General features: G+C 61.1%; 1 protein-coding gene across 12 annotated transcripts in view; it reads left to right on the plus strand.

Annotated features, from left to right (window-relative positions):
• ADGRB2 (adhesion G protein-coupled receptor B2) overlaps positions 1-14237 on the plus strand; it is a 35879-nt gene that overhangs the window by 16951 nt on the left and 4691 nt on the right. For 4 of the 12 annotated variants that reach the window (XM_029948871.1, XM_029948874.1, XM_029948872.1 and 1 more), the window contains 24 exons: positions 1517-1600; positions 1851-2015; positions 3204-3368; positions 3988-4152; positions 4238-4405; positions 4480-4581; positions 4742-4848; positions 5616-5810; positions 5967-6035; positions 6124-6232; positions 6539-6869; positions 7208-7313; positions 7497-7540; positions 7804-7930; positions 8389-8492; positions 8594-8696; positions 9350-9500; positions 9683-9752; positions 10116-10182; positions 10325-10410; positions 10703-10801; positions 12870-13041; positions 13348-13443; positions 13824-13863. In XM_029948871.1, coding sequence (XP_029804731.1) covers positions 1517-1600; positions 1851-2015; positions 3204-3368; positions 3988-4152; positions 4238-4405; positions 4480-4581; positions 4742-4848; positions 5616-5810; positions 5967-6035; positions 6124-6232; positions 6539-6869; positions 7208-7313; positions 7497-7540; positions 7804-7930; positions 8389-8492; positions 8594-8696; positions 9350-9500; positions 9683-9752; positions 10116-10182; positions 10325-10410; positions 10703-10801; positions 12870-13041; positions 13348-13443; positions 13824-13863 — 2925 coding nt within the window. The remainder of the gene's footprint in view (positions 1-1516; positions 1601-1850; positions 2016-3203; positions 3369-3987; positions 4153-4237; positions 4406-4479; positions 4582-4741; positions 4849-5615; positions 5811-5966; positions 6036-6123; positions 6233-6538; positions 6870-7207; positions 7314-7496; positions 7541-7803; positions 7931-8388; positions 8493-8593; positions 8697-9349; positions 9501-9682; positions 9753-10115; positions 10183-10324; positions 10411-10702; positions 10802-12869; positions 13042-13347; positions 13444-13823; positions 13864-14237) is intronic. The other 8 variants (XM_029948875.1, XM_029948881.1, XM_029948876.1 and 5 more) reach the window with 6 other exon arrangements.

Genomic DNA, 14237 nt, shown 5'->3' on the forward strand with positions numbered 1-14237 from the left:
AGTCCTAGAGTCAGCCCTCAAGGTAGGGGGGATTCTGAGTATTCCACGGAGGTGAAAACAGGAGTAGAGAGGCAAAGACACTTGGCCAAGGTCACACAGCTGGTCAGTGTTCATGCCCCAGTTGAGATCCGTGACTGTCGGACTCCAATGCTCTCCTCGGGGATCCAGGTTTCTGTGACGGTGGAGAAGTTTTAGGGGGAATGTAGACTGAGATCTGGGACTGCTGGCTGCAGTGGAGGGAAAGGCCCCGGAGTTGATGGGACCACAAGCTGGGCTGGGTGGCACTTCAGGGCCCCCTGCACAGCGGGTTGCCCTTCTGCATGGCTGGTCAGAAAGAGCTTTCTGTCAGACAGACAGACGCAGAATCTGGACTGGGCAGCAGGGGGCAGGAAGAGCATAGGTGTCTCTGGTTCCTTCAAACCCAGAGAGCCTGTTAGGTGCTGACCTGGCTGGCTTTCAGAAATAGGAGAGGGCCCTGGGCAGTGGAGAGCAGTCCCTTCTAGTCTGGGGACAGCATGGGCTGAGCCCTGTCCCCGCAGCTGTTCCCACCTGCCCAGCAGCCTGTCCGTGGGCTGGGTCTTTCCCCTTAGTACTTGCGTCAGCCCCCATCTGCGCGACCCATCCTGTGGGAGAAGGCTTGGCTGAGCTCATGTCTGAGCAGCTTTGGAGAATGGGAGCTCCCAGCCCCTCCTCCGGCACTGGTGGTGCTCCCAAGACCTAGACCAGACACATAAATCAGGGTGATGAGCTGAGCACCTGGTGAGGCTGGGGCCGCGGCAGCAGCGGCCTCCGGGAGCATCTGGTGCTCTCTCAGCTGCAAGGGGAATGGAGGCGAGGGTCTGCAGGTTGTAGGCACCTGCCCTGGGCCCCTGGGTGTCAGAGAAACGTCATTCTGACCTCCAGATCACAGTCCAGTGCTGCATTGGAGAGCAGAATCGGGACCTGAGACTCAGCGCCTGGCATGGCATGAATTGTGTCTCAGAGGCCGGCCTGAGGGTTGGTCTGGGTGTCAGCCTTCAGAATGAGTCCTGTGAGGGCAGAGAGTCTGGACTTCAGGCTCACCAAGCTGTGTGGCCTTGGACAAGTCACCTTCCCTCTCTGGTCCTCAGCGTCCTCATCTTTAAACCTAGAAGATGGTCTCTATCTCCCAGAGGAGGAGTAAAGGAGATAGGTATGGAGAGCACGTGGGCACAGAAGCCTCCCAGAACTCATTGATGTGAGCGGCCATGCCTCCATGCTTCTGTAGTCTCCCCAGGCTGGCTCTAGGCAAGAGGAGAAAAAGGGAAAGACGGATGTGAGGCTGTGGGCGAGTCCCGTGTGGTCTTCTGAGCCTCAGTGTCCTTATCTGTGAAGTGGTGGTGGTGGGGCAGGGGCAAGGACCTGGTCCTCATTCAGCATTGCCTGCAGTTAGTTACAGCCCCTCGGGCGGAGGGCAAGGAAGGCTGCCCTCCCCGTGCCACTCTGGCAGGACAGAGCTGACCTTTGCTGAGCCCCTGCCACCACCTCCGTGTTCCAGGTGAGGAGCCGGAAGAGGAACCGAAGGTGAAAACCCAGTGGCCAAGGTCTGCAGATGAGCCTGGGCTATACATGGCGCAGACAGGTAACCCGGGCCCGCCTCCCTTTCTCTGCGGCGGGGGCCCGACTGTGGTGTCTGGTGGTGTGTGTGCTTGGCGTGTGCCCGTCCGTGTCTGTGTCCTAGAGCTCAGTCACATCTCTGCCACGTGAGGCCTGTGAGCAGGGCTGGGTGGCCTCCTTAAGAGCCTGTCACTTGGGGTCAGGGTAGGAGGAGCCCTATGAGGCCGAGTGCTTGGGAGGTGCCCCCTGCCGCCGACGCTGTCCCTCTCTCGTAGGCGACCCGGCGGCTGAGGAGTGGTCCCCGTGGAGCGTGTGTTCCCTGACGTGTGGGCAGGGTCTGCAGGTGCGAACCCGCTCCTGCGTGTCCTCCCCCTATGGGACCCTGTGCAGCGGGCCCCTGCGGGAGACCCGGCCCTGCAACAATTCAGCCACCTGCCCAGGTATGCCCATCTTCCTGCCTGGTCTGCCTGCAGGGTTCAGTCCTGCCAGGGACTCGGGCAGGTTCAGCTTCCAAAGATGGTTGGTTGCCTCCTTTTTTCATTCGGCAAACTTGACTGGCCCCTACACTGTGCCCGGCCGCACACAGGGTACTGGGGACACAGATGAATCAGACCAGGGCCCACTGCAGTGGGCTCGGTTCTGGGCTCACCACTCCCCGTTGCCTATGTCCTGGTAATCAAGGCTCATCTTTTCCCTCTCATCGCCCTCTGTATTCCCTTTGCTCTGCCCACACCAGCGCCTCTTGCACTTTGCCCCACTTCCCTGCATTTGCTTATTCTCATCCTCTCCACCCCCCACCCACCTTGGCTGTTAAAATTCAGTCTGACCTTCAAGGCCTAAGACCAATGCCAATGCCTCTTTTTTTTTTTTTTTAATGAAACCTTGCCTGACCATCCCCTCCCTCCTCTGACTCCCCCCCCATCCCAGTCCCCAAGGAGCCTCCTCAGTCCAGCATGGAGTGTTGAGAATGTGCATGTGCCTGCCTGGGACAGGTGGTCCGCCATGGTGGGGGGATAGCTTCAGCCAGTCCTGCTCCTCGTGCTCTGAGGCAGTGAAGGGATGCCTAGGCCATGACTAGCTCCTGGTTGTGGATGTAGAGCAGGGCTACATGGGAAGGGCTCTGGGTACCTGGGGGTGTGGCAAGAGCTTGCAGAGGGCTGGGGCAAAGCTGTGTTCCAGAGTGTGAGCTCTCTGTGTCAGTGTCCATGTAGAGGTTCGTGTCTCTTTGTGTGTCCATGTGCTTGGGGTCGGGAGGGGCATTTCTGCCCCAGGCCTGCCATGTTGGATTCTTGCTTTGGGTCTGGGGATGGGGAGGGCTGGGATGGGGGGAAGGGCTGGGGTGAATTTTAAGCCCTTTCTTGGGCTTTTCTGTACTCCCAGGAGAGGAGGAGCCCTGGCTCCCCTCCTGGGTGGGTCCTAGTCTCCCTATCCTGGTGTCCACAGGAGGCATCCTGTGTGAGATGCCTGTGTCTTCCACAACTCCCCCCCCCCAAAGGGCGGAGTCCTGGGCCCAGTGCAGAGCCAATGAGGAGCGGTAGCAGAGCTGCCGGAGCTCCTGATTGGTGGGCCGGTGGGCAGTGGTCGGGGCCAAGGTGCCGCCCAGCCACCGGCCACGTGCTTCCTTGCAGTGCACGGCGTGTGGGAGGAGTGGGGGTCCTGGAGCCTGTGCTCCCGCAGCTGCGGGCGGGGGTCCCGGAGCCGGATGCGGACCTGCGTGCCCCCCCAGCACGGCGGCAAAGCCTGCGAGGGTCCTGAGCTGCAGACTAAGCTCTGCAGTATGGCCGCCTGCCCGGGTCAGTAGCGCCCGTGGGCTTTCAGGCGGGCGTTGCCCAGCCGGGTGGGGGTTGGGAGACCCAGGGGAGGTAGTCAGGTCCAGTGCCCTGTCCCTGGGGGCCCATGAACTTTAACCAAGCATGGGGGGACTGGCGAAGTGCACATGCCCGCGTGGGAGGTGATGTAGCCCTGCCCTGACTTGGAGTTGGCACACTGCAAGTCCATCAAAAGAAGACCGCCCCTTCCCCTAAGCCCTGGGATACCCTTGCTATTCGTTGCCCTTTGGTGCTTGTGGCCAGCTAGGCTTCAAGGGGACACAGATCTGGGCTTAAGCGTGGCCAAAGATCCAAAGATGTCCCTGGGATCCATTTCCCTGACTGAAAGAGAGCATGTGCCAGCTCAGGGCTGAGTATGGAGAGGTATCCTGGGTTCCTGGAGCTGGTGACAGGCAGGCAGGACCAGGCCCAGGCACCACCTGCTCACTGCAGCCCCTCTTCATCCACCCCTCTCCAGTGGGTCCGGCCTGGTTCAAGTCCGAATGCCTAGCAGGCTCTGCCTTCTCCCTGCAGTGCTCTGTCCCCATGAGACCTCATACCCTGTGCTCAACAGCCCCCTCTCCCACTTGTGTCTCCCATGCAGTGGAAGGCCAGTGGCTAGAATGGGGTCCCTGGGGCCCGTGCTCCACATCCTGTGCCAACGGGACCCAGCAGCGCAGCCGGAAGTGCAGTGTGGCGGGTCCAGCCTGGGCCACGTGTACAGGTGCCCTCACGGACACCCGCGAGTGCAGCAACCTTGAGTGCCCGGGTGAGTGCTCAGCACACGGGTGGTGAGTGGCAGCCCTGGCCATGGGGGGCACCCGGGGCCACTCATGCCCCCCCTTCTCCTGCAGCCACGGATGGCAAGTGGGGGCCGTGGAATGCGTGGAGCCTGTGCTCCAAGACGTGTGATACAGGCTGGCAGCGCCGCTTCCGCATGTGCCAGGCCACAGGTGCGCAGGGCTACCCCTGCGAGGGCACCGGCGAGGAGGTGAAGCCTTGCAGTGAGAAGAGGTGTCCAGGTATTGGCCTCAGAGCCTGGGGGTTGAGGGACAAGCCTGTGGGCCTGGCTGAGCCCCTCCGCTGTCCCCTGCAGCCTTCCATGAGATGTGCAGGGACGAGTACGTGATGCTGATGACGTGGAAGAAGGCAGCTGCTGGCGAGATCATCTACAACAAGTGCCCCCCCAACGCCTCAGGTAAGGGGCGAAGTGACCCTTCCCCTCGGGCCCCACCCCTGCCATTCTTGCCATCTCCCTTCTGGGCCCCCAGCCTGTATGAGCCTCCATCCTAGAGGTGTGGAGTCCAGTGAGTGAGAGCCAGGCCCCATGCCCAGCCCTGCATCCTGTCTGCCTGCAGGGTCTGCCAGCCGCCGCTGTCTCCTCAGTGCCCAGGGTGTGGCGTACTGGGGTCTGCCCAGCTTTGCCCGCTGCATCTCCCACGAGTATCGCTACCTGTACCTGTCAGTGAGTGTGCCCTGCTGAGCCGGGGCGACCCGGGATCTGTCCCAGACTCTGGGAGGGGGCGGGAGGAGCTTGTTTCTTGCTCTTGCCCATGTGCCTTGGCATACATCTGCTGTGCCCATTTCCGCCTGGCTGTGCCTCTCTTTGTCTGGCAAGCTCCTACTCCTCTCTCAAGACCTGACTCTCAAGTGTCTCTCCTTATTCCCAGTGCCTATTCCTGTGCTCCTGTGGTCCCCGGAGCTTTCCAGTCATTAGGGGTCATGAATGCTCATCAAAATGTCTGTGTCCCATTAGAACATACGCTCCTTAAAGGCAGGGACTGAGTCAAATTTAGTTGTGACACCCAGGGCCTGTCTTGGGCTAAGAATGTCGGCGGCAAATGCAGTTTGTCGGACTGTAATTGCTACTTGTGTGTTTGCACTTGGAGCTTGTGTTTGGAAGGGAGTGTGAGAGAGTGCGTTACGCTCCAGAGTGGGCATGATCCCTCTGGGATGGGGAGGTGCCTTGTCCCTGCGCCGCGCTTGTCATCTTTTATATGGACATCTGAGCACCTTCCTCCTCTCGCTATTTCTATTTCAGTCTTTTTAAAGTATCTTTAGGTCTCTTTCTTGGACTCTTTCTCCGACAAGCCCCTTTGAGCATCTCTCTCTGACCTTTTCACCCCCTCTCTCCCTCTGGATGCAAGCAGTGGGTGGACTGGAGCGGGATGGGCCAGAGGCTGGTCCCTGCTCCTGACACTCCAGTGACAGCAGCCCGCCTGTCCCCTGCAGCTTCGGGAGCACCTGGCCAAGGGGCAGCGCATGCTGGCGGGTGAGGGCATGTCACAGGTGGTGCGCAGCCTGCAGGAGCTGCTGGCCCGACGCACTTACTACAGTGGGGACCTGCTCTTCTCCGTGGACATTCTAAGGAATGTCACTGACACCTTCAAGAGGGCCACCTATGTGCCCTCGGCCGATGATGTGCAGGTACTGCCCTGGCCCTAGACTGAAGCAGGAGGTTGGGCCCCTGTGGCCCCTGCTGGGGGGAGCACCTGTGGCTCCAAGGGGGAGGCTCCTGTCCCTGTCTCTGTCCCCAGTCCCTGGGGCTGGAGCCTCCTGACACCCACTGCTTTCTTGCCCCAGCGCTTCTTCCAGGTGGTGAGCTTCATGGTGGATGCAGAGAACAAGGACAAGTGGGATGATGCTCAGCAGGTGAGGGAATGGGCTTCCAGGCTCCCTCGCTCCCCCCCCCACCACTACCTGGCCCTGCCTTGGACCCTTATACCCTCTCTGTCTCCAGGTGTCCCCTGGCTCTGTGCACCTGCTTCGGGTGGTGGAGGACTTCATTCACCTCGTGGGCGATGCCCTCAAGGCCTTCCAGAGCTCTCTGATTGTCACAGATAACCTGGGTACCAGGAGGCAGGCTGGGCAGGGTAGCTCGATATGGCGGAACCGGGCTGCTGTAGGGGAGCGGTGGTTTCTGAGGGCGCCTCCCATTTTTCTCTCTTTCTGGGCCCTGTGTTTACCTTGTTTAACCCCTTCTTTGTATCTCTCTCCCTGTCTCTCCCCCTCCTCCACCTCTGTGTTGCTTCTGTGTGTGCCCCCTGCCCCCGTGTATGTACCAACCTTGGTGTGTGCTCCCCGGTGTCTGTCCTTACTGGTTTCTTCCCCTGTGACTCTCCCCTCTGTTGCTGTCTCTCCATTACGGGTTACAGTGATCAGCATTCAGCGGGAGCCAGTCTCTGCCGTGTCCAGTGACATCACGTTCCCCATGCGGGGCCGCAGGGGCATGAAGGACTGGGTGCGGCATTCAGAGGACCGCCTCTTCCTACCCAAGGAGGTGCTCAGTCTCTCCTCCCCGGGGAAGCCAGCGGCATCAGGCGCCTCGGGCAGCCCTGGCAAGGGTAGGGGCCCGGGAACCGTGCCCCCTGGCCCGGGCCACTCCCACCAGCGCCTCCTGCCGGCTGACCCTGAGGAATCCTCCTCCTACTTTGTGATCGGTGCTGTGCTCTACCGCACGCTGGGCCTCATCCTGCCACCCCCCAGGTGAGTCCCCAGGAGGCGTGGGTGGGAAGTGGGAGTGGGTGCCTGGGTGATACCAGGAGGACTGAGGCCAAGCCAGCCACAGAGAGCTTTCTCTGCAGCCTTCTGCGCCCTTGGCACCCTTGCCAGGCTCTGGACACGGGTGCTTCTCAAAGATCTTTGTGTGTCTCCCAGAGGCTGCGCTGTGGACCTCACTTGACATCCTGGGCCCCAGGGAACTCTTGGCCTTTTCCTGGCCTTGGCTCCCTGGTAGCCCTCTACCCCTGATCCAGGGCATCTTTGAGGTCCCAGGCTGGGTCTGGGCCATGGTGGTAGGAGCTGACCTCAGTACCTGTCCCCAGGCCCCCGCTGGCTGTCACATCCAGGGTGATGACAGTGACTGTGCGGCCCCCCACCCAGCCACCAGCTGAACCCCTTATCACAGTGGAGCTCTCCTACATCATCAACGTGAGTGGGGGCCCAGACAGGAGCCCTGGGGATACCGCATTTTGAGCAGCCAGAGGCTTGTCTGATGTGGAGGGGGTCTGCCCTGAGAGCGGGGCGTGTGTGGGGCCTGCCATGGCAGGATGGGTAGTAGCCAGGCTGGTGAGCTCCCCACCCCACCCCACACTCATGACTTCTGTTCCCCAGGGCACCACGGACCCCCACTGCGCCAGCTGGGACTACTCCAGAGCGTGAGTGGGGCAGGGGCACCGCGTGGTGGGGGTACAGCCCTGGCACTTCCCTGTCAGGAGGGCTGTCTTAGCCTGGAAGGCCAAAAGCTTCCTCGGTGCCATCCTCAGGCTGAGGAGTCAAGGACGCATTTTTGGACACCCAGCCGCCTGCCTCTTGGGTGCAGTCTTGCTCTGATTTCACTCGTCCACGGGCTGTGGCCAGAGCTGGGAGGGGGGGCCACGGAGTTGGGCTGGGTATCACTCCACATCTTCCCTCACCCAAGAGATGCCAGCGCAGGGGACTGGGACACCGAGAGCTGCCAGACCTTGGAGACCCAGGCAGCCCACACCCGCTGCCAGTGCCAGCGCCTGTCCACCTTTGCAGTGCTGGCCCAGCCACCCAAGGACCTGGTGAGTGGGAGGGGCATGCCTGGGCCTGTAGGGGGGGAGAGGACACTCCCGGGTTGCCAGTGGCCACCCGTGAAGGCATTGGCAGAGACCTGGGCAATCCCGCATGTGCATCTGAACAGGTGCGCTCGTGGGATCACACATGGGAGTCTGTGCTGCTGGGATGATGTGCCTGGGGATGCGTGGCAGTGGCAGTTGCATGTGTGTACACGCACATGCATGTGTGATTGTTTGTAGAGAAATGTGGGCGACTGAGCATAAATACACACCCACGTGTGTGACTGCGTCTGCCCTGGGCACACGTGGATATGAGCTCCTGCCTGGGCGTAAGTGTGAGGAAAGTGCAGGTCCCAGTCTGGGCTAGACGGGGGAGTGGTGGGAGGCGGGCAGAGGCGGGGAGGACACCCTGCAGCTGCCTCCCCCAGTGACCCGGAGCACCACTGCCTGCTCCTCTTCCCTAGACTCTGGAGCTGGCAGGCTCCCCCTCGGTCCCCCTTGTGATCGGCTGTGCTGTGTCCTGCATGGCACTGCTCACCCTGCTTGCCATCTACGCGGCCTTCTGGAGGTAGGTGGGACGCTGGGCAGGCTGAGGCGGAGGGTGGCTGGTCACCCTGGGGCGGGTGGGGCCGGCTAGCTCCTCTGTCCCCGCCCACCGTGCCCTCTCAGGTTCATAAAATCCGAGCGCTCCATCATCTTGTTGAACTTCTGCCTGTCCATCCTGGCGTCCAATGTCCTGATCCTCGTGGGCCAGTCGCGGGTGCTGAGCAAGGCAGGTGCAGGTGGCGGGCGCCAGAGTGAGAGTGGAGGGAGTGAGCGCTTGCAGACGACAGAGCGAGTGTTTGCATGTCCGTGCCCAAGTGACAGGTGTTTGTATTCCTCAGAGCGGTGTGTTGGGGGTGTGAAGTAGTGTGCGTGACTAGACGTGACGGCATCAGAGAGGGGAGTGTATGTACTCAGGTGGTGGACATGCGCATCTGTGAACACGTACGTGAGCTGTGCTTGTATGCACGTGTGTCAGCGGGTGGCATCTGCGGAGGGGGCCTCCCACGAGAGCCCAAGCAAGGCCCTTTGTGCCGCCTGCCTGCTGATGACCTGTGCTGGCTGCCCTTTATGCCCCCGTGGCCTTCTCTGCGGTGCCAGCACCGGGAGTGTGCCCGCCTGGCTGTGACGTAGCAGGTGCTCCTGTCTGGACGGGGGTGGCCTGCCCACCCGCTTCCTGGATGTCGAGTACTGTGTGCGTGTCACTGGGCCTGTGTCGTGCCATGTGTGGGTGCAGAAAGACGGGGGTGCCCGACAGGGCCCTGTGGGGGGTGGAGCTCGGGTGGGCGGCCATGGCAGCGCCCAGTAGCAGGTGTGGGAGGCCTGGCACCTCCCGCCCTGCTGGCTGCTCAGGGCCGCCCCCTCCTTCTCCTCTCCCTGCAGGGTGTGTGCACCATGACTGCCGCCTTCTTGCACTTCTTCTTCCTCTCCTCCTTTTGCTGGGTGCTCACGGAGGCCTGGCAGTCCTACCTGGCTGTCATCGGACGCATGCGCACCCGCCTTGTTCGCAAGCGCTTCCTCTGCCTGGGCTGGGGTGAGCAGGGCCCGTGCCGGACTCTGTCGCTGGGCCTTGAGGGCAGGGGAAACAGGGCAGGGTCAGCTTTGGCCCTGGCCCCACCATCTGGGCCAGGGGCCAGCTGCGCTGGGTCTGGGAGGAGAGGGGACATTGAAGACTGACAGCCATCTCATTGTGTTCCCCCACCCCCACTCCTCCAGGTCTGCCAGCCCTGGTGGTGGCTGTGTCTGTCGGCTTTACCCGCACCAAAGGATATGGTACATCCAGCTAGTACGTGGGCCTCCCGTGGTGGGCAGCGGGGGTTAGTGGGCCTGCTCAGGCCCACACCTATAGTGCTTTGGGCACGTTCTTCCCCATCTCTGAGTCCCTGTTTCCCTGACTGTAAAAGCGTGTTCTGGGATTGGGGGTCATTTCTAAAGCTAAATGGCTCAGGGATCAGCTCTGTTTGATCCCCATGGTGGGCCAGGGCCGGGTCTTTGTTAGAGGGGAAACCGAAATGCAGCAGGTACCTGGGGCGCCCTGTAACCCGGCTGGAGGCTCTGCCCCATCGGCAGTCCAGGGGACCCTGAGCAGTGGTGTGCCAGGGGCAGGCCTCCTGGGTGTCTGATGCCCCCTCTTTTCCCTCCACCCCAGCTGCTGGCTCTCCCTGGAGGGCGGCCTGCTCTATGCCTTTGTGGGCCCCGCAGCCGTCATTGTCCTGGTATGTGCCCCTTTAGCATTCTGGGAGGGATGTGGCCATAGGGGCCATAGGGGCTCTCCCTGTGCCCTAGCTCCCAACTGGGGGTTTCCCTGCCAGGAGGGCACCTGCTGATCCTGTCTCCCCCTGCCCCCTGGGCCCTCAGGTGAATATGCTCATTGGGATCATCGTCTTCAACAAGCTCATGGCACGTGATGGCATCTCAGACAAGTCCAAGAAGCAGAGGGCCGGGTAAGGGGGCTGTGACTTGGCCTTGTAGGAAATGGCACAGGGAGGGAGGGCTGGGCCTCTCGGAGACTCAGGGCTTGACGATGCCAACCGGGGCTCCCTGACCTTGGTGCATCAAGGGTGCAGGCAAGGTGGGCACCCGGAGTGCCTGCTGCAGCCCCTCGCCCACCCTAACCCACCTCTTTCTCTCTCGTCTGCCCTCCCCCTCCCACCCCTCTTGGGGCTCATGCTGCCCTGTCTCCTCCCGCTTCCCATGTGTCTCCCCCATTTCTCCCGTGTCTGTGCCGCCCCCGAGGTCGGAGCGGTGCCCCTGGGCCAGCCTGCTCCTCCCCTGCTCAGCGTGTGGAGCGGTCCCCAGCCCCCTGCTCAGCTCAGCCTCGGCCAGGAACGCCATGTTAGTTGTGCCCCCCGGGGGGCGGGGTGGGGGCGGGCGGGGGCAAAAGAATGGGGGGCAGTGCCCATGGTTGGGGGGAGGAGGGAATCAGCCCAGCGCCCTGGAAAGCTTGCCCTGCCGTACCGACTTCCACACACTCTCAAGGGCTTGGCATTGATGTGGCAAAGGGCAATGGGGAGTGAATGTCTGTGCCTCTTGGAAAATGCTGGGTTCCTGTGCCCACCCCTTGCTCCCACCCCTGCCCCCACTCCCAGCTTATGTTTTATCCAGGCACAGCTGCGGAGCCCTCCTTACGTCCCCAACCTACAGAGGCTCTTAGAATGTGAGGCCCTTAGAATTTGTGAGCCCGTAGAACCTTAGAACGATAGAATCTTAGAATAAGACAATCAGAAGCCAAGAGTGTTAGAATGAGTGAATCATCGTCTTCTCATTTGTCATAGAATCTGAGCTTTAGAATTTCAGAGGCATTGAATCTCACAATCAATTGGGAGACAGAGAATCTTAGAATTATTTCGAAGAGATCCTCCCTGGAAGTTGAGAATCTTAAAATCCCAGCCATGCAAGAGTAGAATGGATGAATGAATGCCTAGGAGCCTTGGGCCCAACCTCCCCCCTGGGGCCAGAAATCCCTCTGAGCCTCCCTGACCAGTGGGGGGCCAGCTTTATCTTACACACCTCTAGGGTCAGGAAGCTCACTGCCTCTGGAGGCGGCTGGCACCGTGTCTGGGAAGCTGTGTGTCGTAGGACGCTCCCTCTGGCTCAGGCTGCCATCCGCCTCTCTGACCCAGCCTCACAACTAGCAGTTAAAACCTGGGGTTGTGGAGGCAGCCAAGCTGGGTTTGCGTCCCGGCCCCGTCTCTCTCCCAGTTGGGCACACTCCAGTTTCCTCATCTGTAAATTGGGATAATAATCCCCATGCCTGTTTATTGGAGTTGTTTTGATCACAGTGTGAACTAATGTATGTAAATTGTTCAGTGTAGGGCCTGGCAGAGGATTGGTGGTTAATCAATGGTAGCTCTTATGACTGTGATTAGGCCCTTTCGGAGTCTTGGCTCTGCCACCAGGGCCACGGAGACCACTGGGCCCGCCCCCTGCCGGGCTGAATAGCCCTGAACTTCTCTTCCTAGGACAGGTCTTGGCCCCCTGCCCATCTTTCTGCCTGGTGCAGAGCTGTTCCCACCCCTGCCTGGCTCTCCAGCCTGGGCTGGAGAGGCAGAGAGTAGGCTGGGCGTGGCAAGCCTGCCCCACTGTGCCCATGTGGGCTGTAGCCAGGGAGGGCAGGCTGGCTCCTGTGCCTGGAAGCCAGGACACACCTGCCTTTTCCTTTGGCCCTCCCCCACCCTGGACAAGGAGGTGTGGGTTAGGTCGTGACCCCAGCTTATACGGCCAGCCCCAGCTCTAATCTTTCTGCCCAGGGCTCTGAGCAGCCCCTGGGAGCCTGGCACCGCCTCCTTGGGGACCTGAGAGGGAAGAGCCTCTGCTTCACTGGGCCAGACCCCTCCCCAGAGATTTGTGCTCTAATGTCCTCCATGCGCTCGGACTGCTCAATCTTTCTGTGTGTCTGCTTGTTTCGCGCTGTCTCTCCCTGGCCGCAGTCTCTCCTTGTCCAACCTCCTCTCTCCTTTCCTGGAATCTCGGGGGTGGGGAGATGTGTGCAGCCCAGGCCCGTGATTCCGTGCAGATTGGAGCTGAAACTCACAGCATCAGGATCTGCCTCCCTCTTCCTTTTCTCTCCCACTGGCTCTTTCCACCTTCCCCGTCTCTGTCTCCTGAGGCTGCTTCTGACTGTGGCTCAGCTCCACTGTGTCAGCCCCTCCCACCTCTCCTGGTCCCTGCCCTGGCCCCACCTTTCTCTGCTCTCTGTCTCTGCTCTCTGTCTCTCGGCCTTGGGCTCCTCAACCTCTGCTGTCTGCTTGGGGACATCGCTGAGGTCTTAGAGTTTGGGGCCCTGCCAGTCATGGGCAGCTTAAGGACCCTAGGCCGAGTAGAGGCCTGGACTCAGTCCTCCCCCCCACCCCCCACTGCCCCTGGAGTGTTACCCTGATGGACTGTCTGCTGCCATCCTTAGGGCCTCGCTCTGGAGCTCCTGCGTGGTGCTGCCCCTGCTGGCGCTCACCTGGATGTCAGCTGTCCTGGCCATGACAGACCGCCGCTCAGTCCTCTTCCAGGCCCTCTTCGCTGTCTTCAACTCCGCGCAGGGCTTTGTTATCACTGCTGTGCACTGCTTCCTGCGCCGAGAGGTGGGGCTGGGCTTCTCCCGCCCCCTCCTACCCACCTCACCTGTGCGGACGGGAGGCTCCAAGTACCCCCCACCCCCGACCAGGCCCCCAGCTGGCAGCCCTCAGTGTTAGAAGCTGGTAGCCAGGGACAGCCTTGTCCTTGGACCTCTGGCCTCCTAGGGCTCCTGCTTCCCTCCAACCTTCCCTTACACTGGATGTGCCTCTTTCCTTCCACACCCACCTGGGTGCCTGGGGCGGGAGGCACAGCCAGCTGAGGCCAGGGGCCCTGTGGTGGCCTCAGGCCCAGCAGGCACGTGCTGCCCCCAGGTCCAGGATGTGGTGAAGTGCCAGATGGGTGTGTGCCGGGCCGATGAGAGTGAGGACTCCCCGGACTCGTGCAAGAACGGGCAGCTGCAGATCCTGGTGAGTGGGGTGGCCTAGGCAGGGTGTGGGCGCTTTCTGAGTGTGCTCCCTACTCCACCACTCCACCCTCGTCCCCCTGTCCCAGGTTCTCCTGCCCCAGCCATAGAGGGGATGAGAGACCAGGAGGGGACTGAGATTGGGTTGTATTAGGGCCCAGCCACTGACCGCTTGGTGGCACTGGGCACGTCTTTTCCCCTTTCGGTTTTCCCACCTATCTGAAGAGGCTGGAGAAGACCATGTCTCGGGGCCCTCTGGGCTTTTGGACTGTGTGCCAAGGGGCACCCCTTCTGGGTGGCTAGAGAGGGGCCAGAGCCCCCTCCCCGCACCCTGATACATGGATCCTCTCTCTGCCCATCTGCTCTATCCCTCTCTGCCTATAGTCAGACTTTGAAAAGGATGTGGATCTGGCTTGTCAGACAGGTGAGTCTGCTGGTGTGAAGCCTAGAACAGCCCCCAGGGGTGAGCAAGAAGGGAGGGCCTCCAGCCCCATTGTGGGAGGCCCTGTTAGCAGTCCGGTGGTGCGGTTTAGCTTTAGAGTCAGACAGCCCGAAGTTGGAGTCAAGGTTGTGAATACCACTTACTGTGCGATTTTGGGCAAACAGCTTAGTTCTCTGGCCTTAAATAAATGAGGGGACATCAAATGTCTAGCAGGGTGCCTGGCATCTAGTGGCCATTCCATGGTCATATCATTTCCATGCATCTTTCCAGAATCTCCAGTTCTGGCCCCTGGGAGGGGCTGCCAGGGAACAGGGAGGAGCAAGGCCATTTTGACAGCCTGTAGCAGTGGGGGTCAG

The sequence above is a fragment of the Suricata suricatta genome, chromosome 8 (assembly GCF_006229205.1).
Source record: "Suricata suricatta isolate VVHF042 chromosome 8, meerkat_22Aug2017_6uvM2_HiC, whole genome shotgun sequence".
NCBI lineage: Eukaryota > Metazoa > Chordata > Mammalia > Carnivora > Herpestidae > Suricata > Suricata suricatta.